At 50.1% G+C, this 17830-nt stretch overlaps 1 protein-coding gene across 6 annotated transcripts in view; it reads left to right on the top strand.

Moving 5' to 3' along the window:
* Positions 1–17830, top strand: part of PTPRS (protein tyrosine phosphatase receptor type S) — a 138755-nt gene that overhangs the window by 53323 nt on the left and 67602 nt on the right. For all 6 annotated transcript variants that reach the window (XM_034070803.1, XM_034070801.1, XM_034070802.1 and 3 more), the window contains exons 3-4: positions 8858–9003; positions 9937–10078. In XM_034070803.1, coding sequence (XP_033926694.1) covers positions 8858–9003; positions 9937–10078 — 288 coding nt within the window. The remainder of the gene's footprint in view (positions 1–8857; positions 9004–9936; positions 10079–17830) is intronic.

Genomic DNA, 17830 nt, shown 5'->3' with positions numbered 1-17830 from the left:
CAACTTAATTGGTCCCAGTTCCCACCTTAGAAAGCTGCTGTGATGCTCCCTGCACTGCGGCTGCCTTTAATTTGGGTGGATTGTTAAAGTTCATGAACGCAGTCACGTTTTATGCCATCTGCTGCATGCAGAACCATCAGTGGGCACTGAAGGCAGTTGGGAGCATCCTTGCTCTGGGACTGCACCTCTCAACCCTCCTGCCCTCCTTTTGCTTGCCCAGGTTTGCTTTTCTGAGCAAGGACTTCTCTTGCCATGTTGATGTCTGGTGTAATCAGGCTCAGGCTTGGGTTGGGGTTCTCATACTGCAAACGTTAAACAGTCCTGTTAGGGCTTGGCAGAGGAGTGACTCGCTCTGTCCAAGGGCACAGCAGATAACAGCGTGACTGTGGAAGAGATCGCAGCTAACCTGGACCTGAAGAGTGCCAGGAGACAGCGTTAGAAATACATTCTGGACATCTACCACTAAGACTTTGAAAGGGGCTATTGCAATGAATGATTCACACAGTTGACATGGAATACGGCTTGACCTGTTTTCACAGCAGCATTGCGCAGGGAAGATGAAACATGTCCCGTCTTGCTTGTTGCAGACATGAAACATTGCTGTATCATGCAGGCTAACTTAAACCCAGTGCTGGCAGCTTCATCTCTAATGCACAGCATCATTTCTGCTGCCTTTTGAGGCCAAGAGGAAAAGCAAAGCTTTAAAGAAGGAGGAAGCCCAACCCAGCTCAACAGAAGGAGCTGCGCGTGGTTTAGCATTCCACAAAGTTTCCCCGAGTCCTGCAAACCTTTAATTGACTCAGGAGCATAAAATCGAGAAGGGGAGAGAGTGTGAGAGCGTGCGGAGTGGCGCGAGCGCGCTGAATTATTTATTGTCCTTTGAAGTTGCAAGAGAAATCTCAGCTGCCTTGGGGAGCCGTTTCTGCCCGCTCTGAACGGGTTCCTCCTCACTTCCAGCTCATTCAGAGGCTCAGAGCTTTGCATTCTCTGCATAATTAATGAGCATAGCTCCCCCCCCTGCACACACAGAGCCCCCACAGAGCAGTGGGGTGAGGAGCCTTGGTGGGGGTTTTAATTAATAAAGTCAAATTAATTTGGCTCCGTCCTCTTCCTCCCTCACCTCCGTGGAGCTGCTGGGTTTATTCATCAGGCAGAGCGTGCCGGTGAGTGCCAGATCTCCAGCCTTGATGTGGATCTGTTGGAATGAAGGTGTACAATGACACTGGAGGTATTCTGCAGATGAGCTGTTGAAGATCACCTTGAGACTGGCTCCTGTGATCATCACCCAGTGAGCCAGGAAGATCTTTCAGCTCTTGTTGTTCTTTGTCTGTCTTTAGGGGTAGGATGTGCTTGGGTTTGAGGGCTTCCTGCGTGATCTTTTGCTTTATGATAGGTGCCAGGCATTGGGTTTGTGACTGATCTGTGGCAGTGACAAATACCCTGTGTGCTATGGAGAGAGGTAGATCCCTTCCATACATATGGATGTATGATGGTAGCCTGGAGTATTCCTGCTGAAACTGGATGACTTCATGCTAGCTGCTGTTCCCCTGCGATAAGGCCTGGTCCCATCTCTGAAAACTAGACCAGAAGGAAGGATTATGCTTCCCCTCCAGCAGGCAGGATAATGTGGTTTTTCTCACCTTGGGTGTCAGAACTAGGAACAGATCTTTGGTAGCCTCAGTTTTACCCTGCTTCCACTGCTGCAGGCTTGTACCTCCTCTTCCAAAGGGTCTGTATCTGAGTTGCAGATAGGAGCCTGTATGGATGTGCCAGATCCCTAAAATGACAAACCTCCTGGCAAGAACAGCTTGGTACGGTGCTGGCTATGGAAGGTGTGCTGCCTCATCCAGGCTGAGGGGCAGGGTGCGAGCTGGCAGCACAGGCTGGCATCAGAAAGGAGCAGGCATTGGGGACGGACAGCCAGGGTAGCAAAGGGAGATGAAATGAATTCTTGATCTATCTCACCCATCTTGTGCTTGTGGTAAATCCCATGCTGGGTCATATCCTTCACTGCTCTCCTTCATTCCCTGGGGCCTTGCAAGAAGGGAGAGGGGGGAATCTTTCAAGTGCCATTCCCCTGTGTCCAGCAGGGAAAACGCCTGCCTTCACTCCCATCTAGCCCAGCTTTGCTGAGGTGGGTGCAGGCTTTGGTGGATCAGCAGCAGGGGAATAGCAAGGTGGAAGCATTTTGCTTCTAAAAAAACATCCTCGGTCTTTTTTTACCCTCCCTTCCCAGCCTCGCCAGTCCCATCTCCCTGAAGGGAGCCAGGAGCTGCTGACAGTAAGAGGAAGTCTCTGTCTGAAGCCTATAATTATCCTGTCTGCCTTCCCAGAAAAGGCCAGTTGGGGAGCGAGCACGCTCATGTTCCGAGGACCAGCCCCACGTTCTGCTGCCTCCCCAATTACTGCTTAATGGACTTTTTATGATGATAAGACGACTGGGTTGGGGAGAAGTTATTGACGGCGAAATGGAATATAATTCACTCCTTGTTTGTTTGTTCTGTCAGAAACCCCTCGTTTTAACTTTAGTTGTGAGGCTCTGGGAAACAGCCTGCAGGGAAAAGAAGTGCAGGGTCTGCTGGTAAAACCCTGCATTTGAGGGCCAGAGCCTGTGCAGGACCTTTCCAAAGGGGTGTTTTCAGCCTTGCTGAGCATCTCCATAGAGACCCTCCCCATCACCTGCATCAGTCCTGCTCCCGGTTTGCAGCTCTCACTCCTCTTGTGAAGATAAATGTAAATCACAGAACCATCTTCCTTGCCTCTACCCTCTTGCAAGCTCCTCCGCTCCCTAATGCTGCTGCTTTGAAATACAAACCCATTCCAAACATCCCATTCTTGCTCCCCACTCTCCATCTGTCTCAAATTTGGCTGCTCTCTCCTGTTTTCATCTGCTCCATGGTTTGTCTCCTCCTCATCTTCACTTCCTTGCTCTGGCTCTGAAAACCTCCCTCCTTTCCATCTTGCTCCAGTTCTCTTGTGTGTTCATAGAATCAAACTGGTTCAGGTTGGAAGGGACCTTAAAGCTCCTCCAGCTCCAACCCCTGCCATGGGCACGGACCCCTTCCACTGGAGCAGCTGCTCCAAGCCCCTGTGTCCAACCTGGCCTTGAGCACTGCCAGGGATGGGGCAGCCACAGCTTCTCTGGGCACCCTGTGCCAGCGCCTCAGCACCCTCATAATAAAGAATTTCTTCCTAATGTCTATTCTAAATGTTCCCTGTTGATGATTCCTTATCCCTACGGATTTCCTGCCCTCTGCTCTCCTCTGTCTCCTGGTCACTGGTGTGACAAAGCTGTTCCTCTGCTCCTCTGGCCGTGCCTCCAGGCTGTCCGCCACTGCTCAGCATTCCCACCCAGCCCCTGCCAATGCAGGGCATGCAGCAGCCCAGGTGTGTAAAACACATCTCCTACAGTAGCTAAGGAGCACTCAGTGCATGGCTGGAGCTGGATCATGCATTCCTGGAGAGGATTTTATAGGGGAGATGAAAAAGCTACTGGCCAGGGCTGTAGTTGGGGAGCACCTTGTGCTCCTTGTCCCCTTGTGAGCCTGTCAGGGGCTGTGGAAAATGGTGATGGAAAGTGGAGGAGGAAGAGAGGGGGTTTAACCCTTTGTATGCCAGCGAGAACACCATCGGATCCCTTCCTTGCTCTTGAAGTTAGCAAGGGCTGAGAACTAATGAGAGATGTCAGCGCTGAAGCGAACGTGACCTGGTGGGGGGGACATGACAAAGCTTGTGTCTGGCTTTCGGTTTTCATCTTCTCCCACCAAGAGGTGCGGGGGGAAGAACATCCCCGAGCTCTGTCTCTGGTGATCTCTGGTGGTTCTTTCCCTGCTCTGTACCATGGTGTTTAGCGGCTGTGGTTGCATGCGGTCCCCCGGGTGCTGAGTGCTGTCCTGAGAGAGGCCCCTGCTCCAGATAGCTCGTGGTGTCTAGACTGAGGCAGGGGTGAGCAATGAGCGTTGGCACCTCCGTGCTAGGGATGCTCCAGTAGGGAGAGTGCCCAAGGTCAGCCCAGTCTGCATCAGAGCGCTGCATCCCCATTACGGGAATGGGCTGGAGCCTGGGAGAGCAGCAGGATAACACTGACCGTGAATGGCTTCATGGTCTCACCTTCGTTCTTGACAGGTAGAGGAGCACATATGTGTGTGTATGCACAAATAAGGTGACCTTGGACCTGCTCGGTGGGTCTGAGCTAGGATAAAGGCGGTTGCTGGCTGATGGGCCCTGAGTCTCTCTTCCAGTGTGGGCACACTCATGGCAGGCAGCTCCACAGGGAAATGGGGGGCTCAGCACGACGGGGCCGTTGGTTGAAGGCCGGCTGGGAGCAGCGGGGCTGCTGTGTGCGCTTGGGAAGGCTGTGGTAAGCTGGCCAGCAGCAAGAAAATGGCCTGCCTGCTGTGCTCTGCCTTTTGCTTTAGTTCCCGTGGCCGAGCTCAGGTACCGCGTTCCCGAGGCCGGGAATAATGAGTGTTATTCACCAGCGAAGGAGGAGCTGGATCCCGGCTCCGGCGCGTGGGCCTCCACCACAGCGCTGCCAGCGGGGACCCGGCCACCAGAAATGGAAGCCGAACCTGTTGAAGGACGGGTTCTGTAGCTGGGTTTTGTCTGCAGGGATGGCTCCATGGGGCAGCAGCAGCAGCAGGGATTTGTCTTCACTCGGGCTCCATTGTGGAGGTGCTTCGAGTTCAGCACCGGGTCCCTGCTGCGGGGTTGGAGGGTGCAGGGGGAAGCAGGGATGCCCTCAGGGGCAGCCCCGGGCAGGGGACACCTTGCACTGCTTGTCCCTCACTACAGATGAGGTCGGTCACGCAGGGATGTGGTCAGGGACCAGCCTCCGGCCATCTCTTGGTGTCTGTGGGGTGAGACGGGCTGTGACCATGGCCTCGCCTGTGGGGGCGGCTGGAAGGGAACATGGTGGCCATGTTCCTGAGGGAGCAGCTTGGGCCTGCCCCGGCGCTGGCAGCTGTGGCTTAGGGCAGAGCAGCAGTTCCTGTCACGGTGAGGTCTCCTGGCCATTTTGGCAGCGGAGCCGGTGGGGTCTCCTCTCCGCCATGGCAGAGGGGTGCAGGGCTCTGTGCCAGCGCCTGGTCCCGTGCCCATCGGCACTGAGGGGTTTACCTCAGGAGCTTCACGGTATAGGGCACCCTGTGATGTGTCTGTGAGGCCAGATGCATCCCTGACCTCCTTGTCCCTCCATAACCCCACTGCAGGGCCGGCAGTGCTGGGCTCACTTTGGAGACCAGGATGATGGGAGCCAAGGATCCGTGCTTTTGCTTTGCTCACCCTGCTCCCATTCTGCTGTCAGCTCAGACCTCTGCACCCTCCTCAAACACCTCTGGCTTCTCCATCCTTTCCTCTGGCTTTGGCTCTTGATGTTTCAGACAGCTGTATGGTGGCCAGCCTGTCTCCATGTTCCTCGTCTGTTCACCATGGCAGCAGATCCTGAGGGACGTTTGGGTGTAGAGGGTGAGATGTCCCCTCCTTTTCCCCATTCCCGCATCCCTCCTTGCTATAAAGCTGCTCAGACTCGTTGGTCATCCGTGTCTCGGCAGCAGGGAGATGTTGGGTGGGGGTTTCTTTTCCATGGTTGCATTTGCAGAGCTTTTCCTTCTTTGGTGCCCCATGAATAAAGGATGGAAGGAGAAGGGAGGCAGCAGCATCCTCTTCTGAGGAAGGCTGCCTGGTGTGCAGCCCTTTTACGTGGGTTATTGCACCATGCCCCTGCAGTGCGTGTGCCCTGGGGAGCAGTAGGACACCCCCATATCCCATTGCAGCTCCTGCTCAGCAGGGACTCAGGGCAGTCTGGAAGGGGTGGCAGGATGGGATGGATGGTGGGGGAGTGTCTCCTCCTTCCAGTTTGTATCCTGTATCCAGCGTGTGTTGCTTGCCCTGGCTCTTGCTTTTGGGCAGTGTGTAGGTGGTGGCCAGGAGTGAAAGGTTCGGTTTGACTTGATGCTTTCCATGAAGCTGTGGAGAAGGATCACAGGTACACAGCAGCCATCCGGCCTTTCCATCCCTCTCTCTAGAGACCCATGCCCTGCAGGAAGACTCTTGGAGCAGGAATATTCTTTTAAGCTCAGGGTTTTTCCATTCCTGTTTTGATACTGGAAAAGAAAACCTCAGGTTCTGCTACTTTGCAAGCAGAGAAAGGGGGAAAAGGGAAGTCTGTTGTGACCACTGGGCTGAGGTGCAACTCCAGCTTGGGCTTTCCAAGGCTGGCTGTTCTCAGCTCTCCATGAGAGAAGATGGTGAAGTGCTAGAACATCTGGAGTGCAGGGATGTCAAATGGAAAGTGCCTGTCTCTGATTTCTGTTCATTGATTTAAAGCAGAGGTCCAGCAAACCAGGGGAAACACATAATCCTTTTGGAGCAGGCTGAGAGCGTTTCACTTCCTCATGGCTCCTTGTGCCTGCTTTTGGAGGCTTTCAAAGGGGTTTGCAGAGCGGGAGACCGAATCCTAGCTCGGTGTTTCTCTGCAGGCTGGACCTGGCACGGCAGAGCTGTGGCAATCCCACGCAGCACGCAGGAATTTGTTCCAGCTTTGTATCATCATCACCTTGCCTGCCATAGCGCTGGCTTGCTCCTTCTCGGAGGGGAGAGGGTTGTTGTGCGCTCGACGTGGGCTGGAGTGACAAGTGCTGCAGTGACTGGGGGTGCATAGGTGGAGAGCACAGCGGGAGGGGGGGGGGGGCAGAATCAACGTCTGGAGCTCAGAGCCTCGGTCAATTTTAGAATCAAGCATTTAGCTTTGATTTTCGCTCATTTTCCAAGTGAGTAGCACAATGGAGCGGGTTGGGTGGTAGGCATTCGCGGTGGGTTTCTTTGTCTCTCGCTGAGTTTGTCGTAGGCAGCTCAGCGCTGCGGTGAGCTCAGCTCACACACTGAGCCCATGGAGCTCCCCGGAAAGGGCTGCTGAGCAATGACTCCAAGCAGGCTATTTTATTTTGGAGCACCGTCCCTTTCTTCAAGACAGAAATAGAACCTTATTTTCCTCCTCAGCTGTGCTCTCATCATCCTGCATGCACTCATTTAAATGTATATGTGACATTAAGGATTATTAGGGGCTTTTATTTTAGGAAATGAACTTGCATCAATAAAGTGTTCTTAAAAGCCCTGGATGTTTTTGCCTGTACCTTCGGAATTGACTTCCGCAACCTCTTCAGATATTGAACTGAGGAGAAGAGAGGAAGGAAGTCAGGTTGCTGGCAGAGGGAGCATTTGTACTTCAGCCTGAAGCAAGGTTTTGGGTTTGCCTTTCTCCGATGCTTCCCCAGTGCTGTTACCTCCAGCGGGACTTGCTTGGTAACCTTTAGCGGTAACATTGCAAAGACTGCTGACCTCTAAATATAGATTTGGATATTTATAAAGCTGGGGCTTTGTACACACAGCATTCAGGGGGACATAAACAGCTCTAGCGAATTGTATTTACCTCCAGCATGGAAACAAATGCTTGATTGCATCACGTGAGCTTGCTCAGTGGCTTTTATTTATATCCTGCTGGCCACACCAGGCAGGGAAGGGGAGCATGCTTCCTTTTATCTTTCAACCCCTAAAAGACCCTGGAGACTTGGCTCTAGCTACCATTTGCCCTCTTCTGGAGCTCTGTGGTAGGCTCTTTCCATCTTACTTTAGAGGCTGGGAGCATGTACATCTAAATACGCACGTTTCAGAGTCACGTGCTCTGCTTTTCTCAAGAATAACAGACGGCAACTTTATGATCTGAGTGATTTTATTTGAACACAGCTGTGGCCTCGTCATTTCAATATTTCAATCAATTTCCAACTAACTAGATGAGAGGAAACTGTGCAGGGAAGGCAGGTTGGAGCACGGAGAGAGGGTTCCCAGAGGATGGAGGCAATACAGGTTCAGCACAGACACGTCTGGCCTCATCCTCCTATCACGAGGAGGCCACTGACACCTCCCTTGGTCAGAAGGCCCATTCTGGCATCCTCTCTCCTCTGAGCTTTTGAAGGCAGGCAGACATGGATGGAAGTCAGTGGCAGGGTGGTATTCCTTTGGGTCCAGGCTGCCTAAACCACAGCCCAGGCTCTGAGTGTGTTCAGGTATCACCGCACCTTTGAGCATCTGGTTATGAGAGGAGTCTGAAGAGCTTTTGGCTTCAGCAGCAGCGTGAATCCCTTGTTTTCCTCAGATGGCTCATGATGAGGAGAGGGGAAGGGGGAACTGCAGGAGCTGACTGCAGACTTGGCTGCCATGCTCTTGGTCTTGACAACTGGATTGTTTTGAAATGATCACAGCTTCTGTCTGTTGGGTTGTGTCCTGTTCCAAAGGAGGGCTTATCTGTTGCTGTGTACATGTACCAGTGAGGGGCAGAGGAAGCACTTGCAGATGAAAACAGAGCTACTACAAGCCAAGGAGGTTTCATATCCTAAAGTCAAGTTCCTACACTATTTATTTTACCTTTTACCCCTGCCTTGGGTATGTTCCTATAAATGTCCCCCATTCCTTGATGTTGTAGTCATCTGCTAGGATTTGGGGAGCACAACTCAGTGTTTCTGGGTGTTGTTTGCAGGCTCACCAGCTTTTGGTGGTGATTATTAGTTGGACTTAGCAAGGGCAGAGTGCTAAAACAGTTTAAAAGTCCTCTTTTCAGAAGCAAAAGAAACTTTGCAGCATCACTGCATTGAAATCTCTTTGTTGTAATCATGTTGTACTGTAGCTTCTTTGTATGTGAAATGGAGATAGAGACTGTTGTTTCCTAACAGGCCAAGAGGTTTCATTTCATCTGGGATCATTAGAGAATGGCAGTGATAACGCAACTATTAATTACAAACAGGGTTTAGTCGAATTTCTTTTTCCTTGTGCCAATGATGGGAATTTCTTTTTTCTCTTAAAGGTCCCCCTGTGTTCATTAAGAAACCCGTGGACCAAATTGGTGTGTCAGGAGGGGTGGCCTCCTTTGTCTGCCAAGCGACTGGAGACCCAAAGCCACGTGTCACCTGGAACAAGAAAGGGAAGAAAGTGAACTCTCAGAGGTTTGAGGTAAGAGATGTCCTTGAAACCTGTACCTCTGTGAAGAGGGGAGAGACTGACACAAACCAGCTAGTGCTCTTCTTTGGCCATCCTCAGGCCTGATAATAAAGGGAGGTTTGGAAGGGGAGGAGTTTTAACAGCAGCAGGAGTGAAATGCAAGCTCTTGGCCATGTCAACAGCTGGGCTTGTTCCAAAGCAAGGGAATCTTGGCTCACTTACCTTATTGAAGTTTTTTGTTGTTTCTTTTCCCCTCCTGGGACATAATATAAAGCTGCCTTCTTCCTTCCCTAAGAAACCCCAAGTAAGCTGATGGCACTTCAGCTCTGTAAACGCACCTTTCAGGCTCATCGGTGGCTCATTCTTTTAACCCTGGGACAGCCTGGAGTAACATTGCAGTTGCTGGCAACCAGACCCAAGCAATTGGCATTGTTTAGATAGAAATGAGAGTGGAGGAGCAAGGACTAGGAGGTCATCGTGTGGAATTTGCTGTGGGGCTCAGCCCTGCCAGGCAGCTGTGTGCTGAGAGGAGCTTTGTGGTGTCAGCTGCCCATGCAGATGGAGGAACAAGGCGGGGGTTCATCTTTATTTTGTTTTCACTTGCTCTGCTTCCTCCTCCTCCATCACAGTTGTGCTCTGAACACCCACCCCACACACACCATCACCATGGCTCCCTCTTTCAAAGTGTTGGAGATGTACATAGCACTTTGGGGGGGTCAGAGACAGGGTTTGGCTTGTGACGGTTCTCTTGTCACCTTGAGGTCAGTGGAGAGACAAGTTGACCATGTCAGTTATGTGTAGGGGATTGCGAGGCAGCTGCTGAAGTGTGTTTGTGAGTGTGTGTGCTTCTATAAATGCTTGTGCCACCTTTCGAAGCAGGAACAAACCTTGCACTCCCAAGCCAAAGAGGCTTACTGTGTGTCTCTCTTCCCCTTTATCCCCCAGACAATTGAATTTGATGAAAGTGCAGGTGCTGTTCTGAGGATCCAGCCCCTCCGCACTCCCCGGGATGAGAACATTTACGAGTGTGTTGCTCAAAACCCTCATGGGGAGGTCACCGTCCATGCCAAGCTCACCGTCCTCCGAGGTAAGAGCATGCCTGCCTGCCATGTGTCAGTGTCACAGGGGAAGAGGAGCTTCCAGCCTCTCTGCTCCTTCCTAGCAGTGGGAAAGCTGTTAAAAAATGCATGGCCAAGGCACAGGTCCTCCTTGTTTTGCTTTGTTTGAACTGTCAGGTCTGGTTTGCTCTTGCAAAGTAAAATCCCTATGTAAGAAACAAAGCTAAAACTGTACCACTTGAGGAGGCTTGACTGGATGATGGGCTGAGCTGCCTTCCAGCCTGAATTATCCAATGAGTATGATCTTCCCTCCCCTCCAATAAGAATTCCTTGCCCAGGTTCATAAGCAGCACCAAAATCTCTCCATCATCCTCCTCAGAAACGTGGCACCACTCATTCACATACCCTAGGAAACCTTCATTGAGGGAATAACTCAATGGGCTGAGGTTGAGTATGCATCTGCAGAGGCTTTTGTGCAGTTATTATCAATGCCAGTCCTCTTCCCTTGAGCAAGATACCTGTTTTGCCCTTCTGGCCATCTTCCCCCTTTCCAGAGGTCCTTTGCTGATGCTCTCACCAAGAAAACAGTTCCCCTCTTCATTTCTGTTCTGGTTCTTTTTTCACTTCTCTCCCCTATAGAGGATGTTTACATGGATGCCTCCTTCATGTCATCTGTTTGAAGTCTGCTCCCTGAACTTGATGTGGGGGAGGGAACAATATGCTGGTGCTGTGGATGCTTCTGGATGTTTGCTGTTCTTACCCCAGAGATGGGCAGCATCACCGTGTGAAGCACTCAGCTGGGCTGCTAGCTAAAACTAACCCGTTTTAGGGGGGAAGATGTGTGGGGTCCTCTGTTCAAATACAGGGCAATGCAAGTGACCCAGGCAAGAAGGTAGTGGTGGATACCTGCCTGAGAGCTCCTGAAGGCAGCTGAGCTTGGGAACGCTGGCTATTGATGAAGCCAGCAGCAGAAGGGGCTGTAGAAAAGCCATGGTACTTCCAGTAGGAGCCATCATTTCTGCAGCAAGCATGGCTAACAACAGGTTTAGGTGCTCCAGGCAGTGTGTGATCCTCATAAGGAAGCTCTGCATCTCTGCCAGTTGCTTTTTCTTCAGTGTTCTCTCGAATCCTTTTGTTTGAACAGACACTGAGCACATCCTTCATAGTGCAGAGTGAAATTTGTCTGCAAATCCCCAATGTACAGCAGTAAATAAAGACCAGACATAAAGGGCACATGGCAAAGCCCTTGACCTCCCCTTGTAGCAGGGAATATCCCTTCTGCTGCCCACCCAGCAGGTTCTGTCTTGTCAAGATTCTGGCTGCCTTTAAGCATGTGGGCCTGTGGTCCAGTCATGCCTGACAGATTTGTGTAGGTGCACTTGAATCTTTGTGTAGCTCCTTTGCCTGGCGTGGCATTTAACCTTCTGTTAGCAGTACGTGGTGGGATGGATCTGTCAGGAGATTGGAACAGTGCTTGATGACAGGAGTGTGTCTAGCTGAAGTTACTGCAGAGGGCTGGGAGCCTTATTCTTCACACTTACTCCTGTGTATTCCTTGGGAGCTGTGACAGTTTGGGAGAAGTGCCCTGCAATCGTACTCCAAAGTTTCTACCCCTTGAATTTAGCTACAGGCAGTGGCAAAGGAGAAGGTTTTCCTCCAGCTGCAGCCCTTACAAATCCCTTGGATTCTCACAGCATTTTTAAGGCACTTTCCACCAAAAGAAAGCTGCAATCTGTGGGAAAGGAGGAGCTGAGCTCAGTGCTTGTCCTTAGGGACCAAGGTTCTTTGCACGTGTCTTTTTGCAGCCCTTCCTTCCGGTGTCAGCATCAGCCACGTCAGCTGAAGAGGCAGATGACAGGACAGGAGCTGCATCTCCCCACCACCTGACTAATTACGCACTTTGCTGATCCCACCACAACATGATGACTGCGTGCTCTGCTCCCGTGTTACACAAGCATTCCTATGCTGTTTGCCTTGTTTGGTAGCTTGGGACTGTGCGAGAGCAGCAAGGATACCTGCTTCATGGAATGCTGGGGAGCAGTGATCAGCTGCAGGGCTAGGCCAAGATGCTGTTGAAGAGCATCAAGGAAGCAGTTTGTATAGCATACCCTCCCCTTGCCTGCTCAGCTGGAGTTATTCCATCCTTAATCTTTCCTTAGCTTTCCCACAGCAAAGATTGTCTCCTCTTTATCCATACTTTCAAGTGCTGGGAAAGTTAAAAGGACCAAGCACAAATCCCCTAAGCTCCACAAAGTTAGCATTCTGGCATCTATTCCTCTCCTTTTCTCCCCTTCTGCTTTCTCCCACTCTCCTGTTTGTCTTTTCTCTGTCTCTCCTTGCAAGGCCTCCTCCTCCTTCCCGTCTCCTCTCACTTTCAGGACTCATGCTTAGCATAAAGATGGGGGCAGCTCCACAGCTCCGGAGAGGAGTGTGAGCTGTCATTTGTGGAAGCTGTTCCCTTGGCGGACTGTGGAGCAGGGGAACCTGGGCCTGTGCCCTTCCATAGTCGGCAGGATGGGCTTTGCAGTGATGTTGCAGCCTGGTGGCTTTGCTGTTGTGATCACAGTTAGACACAGATGTGTATACCTGCCTGCTGTCCACATTCATGGGCAGTTACAGGATAGATATCCTCAACCTCAGTGCAGAACAGTCTCATGAACAGACAAGAACATGTCTGTTCTTGATAATACATGAATAATACATTCTTCCCTCCTAGATGCAGCTGCTGGAGTGATTGAGAGTAAACCCCTTTTGCTTATGTACATGACTACTCCTGGATCAGACCCAGACAGAAATCCACATGCATTCACTTAAAACCAGGAAGCTACAGGAGAGGAAACCTTGGGGAGCTTCTGGGAAGCAGAGCTTGTGATGGACACCATTCAACTTACACAGTCTCTTAACAGCAGCTACTCTGGCTTGTTTGTCCTTCCTGCTCTGCTTCTCAAGGGATTTGAGTTTTGATAGGGCTGTGGAGACTCGCTGTTCTTTCCACAGCTGGCTAGACCTAGTGCCTGCAAACCTGATTGCTGCAGAGCCTGAAGAAAAGGAAGGAAAGTGGTTTTGGGAAGCATTTTCCAGTTATTGTTGACTCCAGCTGCTGTCATTTTTCATTATAACTTAGGCATGAAGGAAGTGACTTGGCACAGGCACCCAGCTCCCAGTTGGTATCATTCTGTAAGCTCCACGCTCCCAGCAAAGATGACATATTTATTATCATTACTGCTTCCTCTGTACAGATCATACTTTTTATTTACTTGTTTAGTAGCCTGAGACAGAGATCCTCGTGCTGTGAAGGGCTGGCCCATGCTAGCTGCAGCTGAGGGGACAGGGGAGCTTGGCCTCAGCTTTCTGCCTGCATTGCCTCTGCTGCTGGGAGGCACGAGCTGAGGCTCAGGCAGAGGCCAGACTGGTTTGGGGCTTTGCTCTGTTGAAGCTGATAGAGACAGTTCCATGGAGACTCCCTTTGGGAGTCAGTAATAAATACAGTGTGATCCCATAAAAAACAGTGCTTGGTCCTGTTAAATGTAATGGAACAAAATTCACTGTGCCCTGATCTGTTGCTTGCTGCGTGCTGGCTGATGCAGTCTTTTCCTGAGGATTACTGTACTCTGGAAAATTGAGGGGAGTTATCAGACATGCAAGAGCTGTGGTACTTGGTACCAGAGCATGATTCAAGCTGCTATGGACAGACTTCCAAAACTTCTTTTTGTAGTTTTTCCCTGGTGATGTCTTTTTAGGAATTGGTCATACATTTCTCTTACCAATTCTGGCCTGTGTTTTTCCTCACACGTCTCCTACTCCAAGAGGAGATCTGGTGTGGGCATGTCTAAAGTTCTAGCCAGATCCCTGCTGTTTGGTTGGGGCTTTTCGCAATGGTTGGCTTTAGATCAGCAAGAGCTAAAGATAAATCAGTTCTAGATGCTCAGCAGAAAGCATGGGGCCCCCCAGCAGCGCATCTTCGTGAGCAGCCGGCCCCTTGGAAATGTGACCTTGCCACTTGACAAGTTCTTGGCAGTCTTGCTTCAAACTTGACTTGTTTTGCTTTTCTTATAGTGACCTGAAAATCAGGCAGCGTTGGAAGCAGATCACTTGTGTAGCTTGTGGATAATGTCAGAGTGATGTTACCTCAGATGCCTTTCTAAGGAGGGTGTCTAGGGAGACGTTAGCCAGGGAAGACAGTGGATTACTTGCACTGCTATGGGGTCCATCACACAGGTCTAAGCATGTTTTATTGTTTATAAGGCTGCAAATTTTTAATAACATTGCTAGGCTATTTCTGTTTTCATAATAAAACCTTCAGATCAAAATGAATGGACTCTACAGAGCATTTACTCAGACTCTTCCATGTATTAGCATTGTCTTTGCCTGTGAAGTAACAGTTAACTAAGACGCAGATACATATGCAGTGATGGAAAGAACTTGTAATTTCCCAAGGCACATAATGCCAGGATGCCTGGGGGAGGGGACAGCTGTAAGTATTCATGAAGTTAACGAAAAGAACAGGAATAAATTCCAGGAGTGCTGGATTTTGATCCTGATTCAGCTTAAAACTCCTGTCACTCAAGCTGCTTCATCTCTGTGTTCTTGGTTCCTCCACCCTGAAGCAAGGCTAGTTGACTGCTTAAGAGACCTGACAGCATCCATGAGCTGGGCCACATGTCTTCAAAGAGCAAAAAATGACTCCTCTTCCTCACTTGAGCAGCATCCTCATTGCGACTTTCTGCATTCAACACATAGAGCGCCCATAATGCTCGCTCACTGCTTCTCCTCTCCATTATTAAACATCTGTGCACACCCTGTGGGGTGAAGAGCAGCAGCACCACCCGCTTTATCTTTCCTCATCATCCACATTTCCAGCACAGCCAATTAGGTTACCACAGAGCTGCCACCTTCCAGAGCACCAGGGAGGCAGCAAGTGCCACCCATGCTTGTTCTGTGTGACCCTGTGTGTGCCAGCGCATGCGCCCGGTTTGGTTTGAGGCACATCCTCTAGTAGGATTTATTATAGATGAACACTGAAGTGCTCTTCTCTTTCTGCATCCCTCTGTTCTTTCTCACTCTGCTTTGTTCAGTGGCCTTGAGGTAAATCATCAGCTTTTCATCGGGGGTGTCTTTAAGCACCTCAGTCTAAGAGCAGGTATGAACAAGGTGTTTGGGGTGCTCTGTTAATGTGGCAAGGACAACACGTGAAAACATCTGCCTGCATGAGCTAACATGATAGCAGCAGGCAGCTGCCCAGATGCGCCCTTGAAGCATCTTCAGCTTGTGCCTTGGTTCTTTTGTTCTTGCGGTTGCCTGGGCTGCTTTTAGAAGGAGAACTCACAATCCAAGCCATTCCTTATTTATTTATTTGGTAACAGGTTTGATGGGGTGGTGGTTGGGGATTGATGGGGAGGGTGGCAGGGCGCTTGTGTGCATGTCTTATGGGGGTTGAGCTGAGGTTGTAATTGCATTACTACAGGGAATCTAGTCAGGGGATGAAAGCAGTTTCACTTTCCTGGCAGGAAGGAAATCTGAGCACTTGAATCAGTGCAATATATGATGTTCGGAGATGCGTCCTCCACTGATCTGATCCTCAAATCTGATCACGCCTCAAGTCGCAGTTGTTTTAATTAAACTCAGAGGAATTCTGCACATTGTGCTGCAAGATTAACATTTTTGTTTAATTAGAAACACTCAGTAAGAATAGTTGTAGCAGGCCTCCCCCAGCCCAACACACGTGCACGCAGACACCCCGCCAGTCAAGAGCGTTGTTCTCTCTCTGGATTAATTGGTTGATGAAATTAAAGGCCGGGGGTTTGAGCCAGGTGGAGCAGCAGCACCAGGGAGCAGGATGAAAGCAGGAATCAATAATGATGTCATCTGCAGCCAATGCGGCAGCAGCTCCCCAGCTCTTTCGCAGCACACCACCGCCTGGTTAAAGAGCAAGAGGGAAGGGAAGACGTTAAAAGCCTGCCTGGCTGGAAGCTGGAAGCAATTCCCAGGCTCCTTCTGTCCCAGGCTCACTCACGAAGGGGCTGGGGGCTTGTAGCACATGGATCTGCAGGGTCACACACTGTTTGGAGGCTCCTATGATGCCCAAGCAGAGCCTGGTGAACTGAGAGCTCAAAGGTTTGGTTTCAGTGCCTGGTTAAAGCTGTTTATCATTTAGAATGCAATAGCCTGGTTTAGAAGGGCTTCAAATGCACTGAAACGACGACATTTATTGTCCATACTGGATCTGTATTACTTTAACAGTTATAAAATGCTCCGTGGTTTTGTTGGTGGTCAGATTCCTTTGATATATGAGGAGAGATGTGGTTAATACATTTCACTCTCCAGTGAGTCACAATAGATCCTTTATAACGCTTCAGCAGTGGTCAGAGGAAGGAAACAATGCGCATTTTTAAACACACAATTGAGGTATTTAAACCCTTTTCTTCTCTGCAGTAGCTGTGCACTGCTAATAACAGCACTGGGCAAGAGTTTCTTGGCCTCGAGTATCAGAGCACCGCAGAAACCTTTAGCTCTGCCTTCGTGATTTCATAGCTTTGTAGAAGTGGAGTGTGAGGCACAACAATGTGTAATATCTGTTACCCAAAGCATGCGTGTTTGGAGCTTGTGTAGAGCAGTGCTGGGATCTGGCAGCTCTGCTTTGCTCTTAGAGGAAGAAGCACCCACCATAGCAAGGCCACTTCTCTCTTCTTCCACCCTCTGTGGGCTCAGCCATACCCAGTTTGGCTCCATTCCTTCCAGTACCTAATGTGCCAGCAGAAGGAAGTGAGCTCTGGTAGTGCCTGCAATGGGCAGGGATGTGTCCCAACCAAGGCAAGGCTTTCCACCATCTCTGCTGCTGTGAGAGCTCCTCTTGCTTTCGCTGGGAGCTGATGGTGATGTATGTTACTTTTTAAAAACTCCTGCCCTTTTTAAATCCTCTGTTCTTTCCCTTCTGTTCCCTCACCTGCTTTTTGGGATGGATTCAATGCCATTCCCCAACATGCTTCATTTGAAATGACAGAGAATCCCTATCAAGTCTCACCCTGGTGCCAGTATCCTCTCTCCAAGCTGCCCTCCTTCAAAGGCTGATTTTCTGGGGGGGAAAAATGGCATGTTCCTGAGCAGTAGCAGTGTAAAACAGCTCTGTTCCCTAGGAGTTAAGAGGTTGTGACAAAGATTATGGGGGAAGCACTGGGGTTTTGTATTAGTTACCACAAATCAGGCAGCACGGGCTAGGATTGCCCTCCTCACCCTCATTAGTGAAGGCAAAGGCAAGATTGAGAGGAAGCAGGAAGCTCAGTTGAGTGTGCCTTCTAGGTGCTGGTGCCACATCTCTCTTCTTCTAGGGCACTATTTGAATGAATAAAGCTAAAAATCACAGCCTCCTCACACAGTCACTGCCATTATTCCTCGTGCAGTTTGTTTCATACGGTGGGGTTTGGAGAGGGAAGATGAACCCCTCCTTTTAAATGTGACTCTGTGATGCAGGGATCTTTGCCATACGTGTTCACAGCTTCTGCTGTAAAAGCAAAAGAGTGCCAGTCACTTCCCTGATTGAGGGATTCAGTACAAGACCTGGAACTACTTTGATGTGACTGCTCCCATGCCCCAAAGGGTTTTAAGAGTTTGCATTTAAATATAGAATCTTCATGCAGGATGTTAGATTAGTCCCACAGAATGGATAAACTGCTGAATTTTACTCTATAATGCATTTTCACAAACCATCTCTGGACCATTTACTGTTGCCTTGTTTTAAATTGCAGTACACAGGCAGCAAGGCTGCTTGATGCTTTCCTCAGTGT

The sequence above is a fragment of the Melopsittacus undulatus genome, chromosome 19, assembly GCF_012275295.1.
Source record: "Melopsittacus undulatus isolate bMelUnd1 chromosome 19, bMelUnd1.mat.Z, whole genome shotgun sequence".
NCBI classification, from domain to species: domain Eukaryota; kingdom Metazoa; phylum Chordata; class Aves; order Psittaciformes; family Psittaculidae; genus Melopsittacus; species Melopsittacus undulatus.
The sequence above is the reverse complement of the archived record's forward strand: the minus strand, read 5'-3'. Positions and strand labels throughout refer to the sequence as shown.